This window comes from Lissotriton vulgaris, unplaced genomic scaffold (assembly GCF_964263255.1).
Source record: "Lissotriton vulgaris unplaced genomic scaffold, aLisVul1.2 SCAFFOLD_388, whole genome shotgun sequence".
NCBI classification, from domain to species: Eukaryota; Metazoa; Chordata; class Amphibia; order Caudata; family Salamandridae; genus Lissotriton; species Lissotriton vulgaris.
Window position 1 is genome coordinate 1,336,457 of NW_028250124.1, and position 6,000 is coordinate 1,342,456.

The 6,000-nt window shown below is 50.5% G+C and overlaps 1 protein-coding gene across 1 annotated transcript in view; it reads right to left on the reverse strand.

Annotated features, from left to right (window-relative positions):
- LOC147663364 (uncharacterized) overlaps positions 1 to 5,322 on the reverse strand; it is a 103,373-nt gene extending 98,051 nt beyond the window's left edge. The window contains exon 1 of the mRNA XM_086950498.1: positions 5,060 to 5,322. Coding sequence (XP_086806624.1) covers positions 5,060 to 5,104 — 45 coding nt within the window. The 5' untranslated portion in view covers positions 5,105 to 5,322. The remainder of the gene's footprint in view (positions 1 to 5,059) is intronic.
- Between the last annotated feature and the right edge of the window lie 678 nt (positions 5,323 to 6,000).

The window sequence follows — 6,000 nt, forward strand, 5'->3', positions numbered from 1 at the left end:
TGATGGCTGCCCTTGGAAGACCACCTACCACCTCAGACCACGCCAAGAACCTCGGCATCGTACTCAACTCATCGCTCAACATGAACCAACAGGTCAACGCCGTCACCTCCAGCTGCTTCAACACCCTCTGCAACCTCCACAAGACCTTCAAGTGGATCCCCCCTGAGTGAAGGAAGACAGTCACCCACGCACTCATCACAAGCAGACTGGGCTATGGAAACGCACTCTACGCCGGCATCAACAAGTCCCTACTCCGCAAACTCCAGACACTACAGAACACCGATGCCAGACTCGTCCTCCCCCGACACGAACACATCAGCCAACACCTATGAAGTCTCCACTGGCTCCCTGTGGAGAAAAGAGTCACTTTCAAAATCCTTACTCACGCCTACAAATGCATACACAACAACAGACCCAAATACCTCAACGACAGAATCAACTTCCCCGTACTCAAAAGAAACCTCCGATCTTCCAACATCGCACTGGCCGAAACCCCACGCATCCACAGAGCCAGAGCAAGCAGAAGATCCTTCTCTCACATCGCAGCCAAGACCTGGGACGAGCTACCGGCAGACATCAGACGGGCCCCCTCCCTGAACCCATTCAGGCAGACCCTCAAGACCTGGCTCTTCGGCTAAACAGATCTGTGGACCCCTCCCCCCCACCTGAACCTTGAGACCCTCACGGGTGAGTAGCACGCTTACAATTCCCTGATTGATTGATTGACTGGGAGTTAAGCTTTTGATTTCCATCCCTTGCAAATGTGGTCTCCTGTAGAGAGGATAATACGTGAGAGACTTCATTCTGGTTTAATAATCTCCAGACCCATCACAGGGAGGCACAGAACAGTATCTATCCAATTCAATGGTAAAACAATGCTGTATTCCCATCTTGTAGGAAACTGGACTTTTGTTGCAGTTGTCCTCCCACTTTTTGCCCCTTTTTAGCTACTAGATGCTGTTTTTCTACTCGGACTGCGTACTGGGGCCTGCTAACCAGACTTCAGGGCCAGTGCTCCTTCACTACAACAAGCTGATGTCTAATTGTGCTACAATTGGCTAAGGATTTTAACACCCCACTAAGTCCCTAGTAAACTGTACCCCACGTACTCACAAATTTTACAGACTGCCATTGCAGGCTAAGTGGCATGGGGCAAACCATGAGAGAAAACACGACCTGGCACACTCCTGTGTGCTATGCCAAAGTCACTGCATCTAATAAATGTAAGTCGCCCCTACAGCAGTCCTTTGAGCCCTAAGGTAGGGTGCAGTATATTATATGTGAGGACATAGCTGCATGAGCAGATATGCCACAGTGATGTCTAATTCTGTTGCTGGAATTTACAAGTGAACAGGGAAGCCATCTTAAGGTATGTGCTGGGCACTGGTCAAAACGAGTTTTCCAGCTACAGAATGGCTTCACTGAAACACCTCAGAATAATAAACCCACACTGAATCCAGTGATGGATTTATTCATACATGCACCCAGAGGGTACCATAGAAGGTACCCCCTGAACCCTACTAGTCCAGTCCAGCCTGCCAGCACAGACAAGCTTCTGACTCTCAGGGGTGGGAGTTCACACTCTTGAAGGACAGAAACAATGCCTGCTCTGGAGAGAGGTGCTTACACCTCCTCCTCCTCCAGGAAGGCTGGTAAATCAGTATATCAGGGCAGGAGGCTTCAAAAGCCTCTGCCACCTATGCTATGCAACCCAATGCTTCCCCAGACAGGGGAGATGCCAGCCCATCTGGCCCCAGGACAGGTGGGAAAACTAGCTATGCAGGAGACGTGTTGCACTGCCAGCTGGATACACCTCTAGTGTCAGCAGCCTGAAGTGAACAAAAAGTTAGGAATTCCTCCATCTTGTGTGTGGTGGAATTAGGAATTCAGGGACAGGGTGATGCCCACTCCCCAAAGGAAGTGGTCATCTAGTGGGTGTCGTGACCACAGGGGTAAGTAGTCTATTGGCTACTACCCCTCACTCCCCTTAACGCCCCTAAATTGAGTATTTAGTGGACCCCATAATACCAGGAGTTCAGATTTCAACAGACAATAGAAGGAGTTGACAAAAAAAAAAAGAGTGCTGTCACAGGAGCAGAGAAGTAACGACTGACTTGATGCCAACCCTGCCAGCCTGCCTGCTGCCCCCGACAGTCATGGAAGAAGCAGACTTGGCCTGCTGCTGTAGAGACTCGAAGAAACCTGGAGGGCAGCTGGTGCTTTGCCAATCGCCTGAGAAACTCCCTTGGAGTAAAGGAGCTACTCCCTGCAGCCGCAGGCACAGAGGAAGCAAGATCCGGTTCACTGACCAGCCAGTCACCGGGACTACGGGCGCAGGAGCTGCCCAGAAAGAGGTCACCGGGCTCCTACAGGTCAGATACATCCTCCCTCCAAGTGTGGCGACGCCAGGACCAACTGGAGCCGCACAGGACCAATACCAGGGGTACTGGACCCCTTGCAGCAACCATGGCTTGCTATGTCCAGTACGGATACCAACGCCAAGGAAGTCCGACCTGCACATCGAGGGACTTCAGGGTTAGCGAGACCTGCAAAAAAAGCTAAAAAAATGTGTCGCCAACCACCGTCAGCCATCACCTCAAAGTACCTCTGCACCCATGCCCCACAGCCCACGTCCTATAGAGGTGACCATGCCCACGGGGTTCTGAGACCCAAAGGGTTCAGCCCACCCTTGGGTCTGGACAGACTGAACTTCCAGTCGCTGCCTGCAGCCTCTTTAAGTAGATCCCCTAAACAGTGTCTCCAGCAAGGCACCTGAGCCCCACAGCTAGTGGAGAAGTGGACCACCAGTGTCTCTACGTGCCCGAGCATCTCCAGAGCTCGACAAATCCGAAAAATGGTACTAGTCCTGCAGGTCTAGTACCTTGGAAAATCCCCTCGACCTGACTGCAACCCACTTGACCTCCGTCTCTGAAAACGGAGCAAAAGTGACAAGATAACAAGATTTAAAGGCATCTTTATTGCTCATTCCCTTTGTGAGCAATAAAAGTGCCTTTAAATCATGTTATCTTGTCACTTTTGCTCTGTTTTCAAAGACAGAGGACAAAAGTTAGTTTTACTTCCTACTCGCCAGAAAGGGCGAGTAGGACCTAAAAATAGCTCATCCTGATCCATTCTCCCTCGCAAATGCAATCGGGCGAGTGGATTTGTCGAGCCCTGATCTCAAGGTTCGTCCCCCCCTGTAGATTCACCCAGATAGGCCCTCCAGCTCTTTTCTGACGGACCGATCTCCAATGAAAAGGACACCAGATAGATGTACAGAGTGCAGTGGTTAAGAGTAGATTGGCGTAGAGTGCAGTGGCACAGAGTGGAGTGGCGCAGAGTGGAGTACAGTGGCTTAGAGTGCAGCGGAGTAGAGTGGATTGTCTCAGAATAGAGTGAAGTCGCATAGAGTGGAGCAGGGTAGAGTGCAGTTGTGTAGAGTGGCATAGAGTCTAATGGCATAAAGTGATGTAGAGTGCGGTGGTGCAGAGTAGATTAGAGTGACTTACAGTGGATTGCCGTAGAGTGCAGGGGCATAGAGTTGAGTGTTACCGAGTAAAGTGCATTGTTGTGGAGTGTATTGCGTAGAGTGCAGTGGTGCAGTATGGCAGACTGGAGTACAGTACAGTGGTGTAGAGTGGAGTTGTGCAAAGTAAATTGGTGTGGCCTAGACTGGAGTGGTGTAGGGTGCAGTGGCAAAGAGTGCAGTGGTGTAGAGTGGCAAAGAGTGTATTGGCATAGAGTAGAGTGGTGCAGGGTAGAGCAGGGCGGTTTAGAGTGGAGTGGTGCAGAATGCAGTTGAGTGGAGTGGTGCAGAATGCAGTTGAGTGGCGTAGAGTTGAGTATGCATGGTGTGGTATTGCACTGTCGTTACTGACAACATATTTTCTTTTGAAATGACAATTACATTTGCATAGACATACTGTTTTCTTAATAAAACTATTCAGTGCACAGACAAAAGTGTGTGGAAATTGCATCACCTAGTGTAATGATTTGTTTTGATCATATCAAAATATTTGTTTCCAACAAACTTCAGAAATAAAAAAAATTGCTTTGTTTGTGTTCCTAATTCTGTAATACTTACACAGTTCATTTAAAGGTTGTCGAGTTCTAGAAAAAAAACTATTTCCTGCCCCAGGACACAGCAATATTGTCTCATAAATCTGCTAACTTTGAAGGGAGAGCAAGAAAACTACACAAGCGCTTTCGGAAGACAGCACCTGACATTTGACCTCGGTCTTTGCATGCACAGCAAATGTGATGAGATAAGAACAAGATTGATAGGCCTTTTCACAGAAAAGGAAGGGCACTGTAAATAAGCTTTGGACAAGGGAAGGTACGAACTCAAGCTGGGCAGCCTAAAAAAAATAAAGTCCGAAAATGGAAAGCAAGAAAACATGAGTTACAAACCACAAAGTCAATGGCAAGCAATGTGCACAATGCATAGGTCAACATTCTGAATGGCTCCAAGATGTCTTTAGCAAACGAGACAGCTGCGCTGTCTGGCAGACTGCGACCTAAAAAAGTGGAGGAACTGTTTAATAATATCAAAAAAGTCTAGGGGTGTTGCGCCCCTTGAAACCCACACTCTCCGACCTATGGCTAGAACCAGTTGTGGGGTTGCTTGCCGTCCCATCTGGGGGCCCTCGCAGACAGGTTGTTACCATGAGGAGCAGGGTCAGTACTTTTTGCTAGCGTGCCATTGTGAGTGACAAGTGATGGTTGGAGAGGTACCCGCAGCGACTGCCAGTGGTTAGACATGTGTAAGCATCCATCCACCTCCTCCTGGGGGCAGCATGCCTAGTGCCCCCACCTGGCAGGTTGTGTTACTGCTGGACTGTATTATATGTCCTGCCAGTAAAACAAACATGCAAAAACTAGTGCATGGTGGTATCTTCTAAACCTTTTGAAATCCTGAAATCTGAACCAACACAGCAATCATTTCAAATGATTAAGACAAAAGTAGGGATAATTGCCAGGGTTCACTGAGTATTGAGAATGACAAACACACTGTTTCTCACTCATCAGCAGGTGAAGGGGCACCCTGGGCATGGCTCACCTCTGCTGGCTGCAGCTGGGGGGCTCCTCTGCAGGGGGTCTGCATGCTCCTCTCTGGTAAGGGGGTGGGGGCTCCTCTGCTGCAGGGGTCTTCTTGCTCCTCTCCAGTGAGGCCTGCTGGGGTCAGGCAGGTGGGTGATCAGCTTGCAGGGGTGGGCAGGGCGGTTATGATCAGCAGCCAGGCCCCCTCACTGAGTCAGCACGCCCCCAGGGCATGTGTCAGGTGCCGTGAAGGTGAGTCTGCTTCCTGCACAGCCAGCAGCATGTGGTATACAGCAGAGCACAAAAGCACTAGGGCGCATGCGCAAATCCCCGCATTGCATGATAGCGTCTCTTCGTGGCACGCTGTGCGCATGCGCGGAGCCGCACTGCTGGATGGCTCCTCGGCGCCTCGAGCTGTGCGCATGCGTGGGAAGGTGTCTCCACCGAGCGTTCGCAGTGCCCAACGCCCATGCGCTGATCCCAGCGATCCTGCATGCCCTGATTTCTGGTGCGCATGCGTACGAGAGACCTCTTGCCGAGGAGCGCTTGTGGTGCCCAACGCGCATGCCCCAAAGCAGTGACGCCCCAGACCGTGCTTTAGTGCCCAGCGCGCATGCGCAGTAGAGCCTTGCCCTGTCTAATAAACACTGGCAGCTTCATGGAGGCCTGGATAGTCACCCTTTATCAAGGCTGGGGGTGTATTATAATAAGTGATGTTCCTGGCAGGACACGTCACCCTCTCGATACCTCACCCAGAGCTCCAGTGCCTCATGGGGACTGCGGGGTGGTATATCACAATATGTGCCCCTAATCCTGCCCTTGAGTTTCGGGGCCCACCTTTGTGTCACACCGACGCCCGTTGTTTGGGAACAGAGAAGAGAGAGATTTAGGAACAATCATTGGCAAAGCCAATAGGCTTTGCCTATCTGAGAGTTATTGGCTTTGCCAATGTCTTTTAGC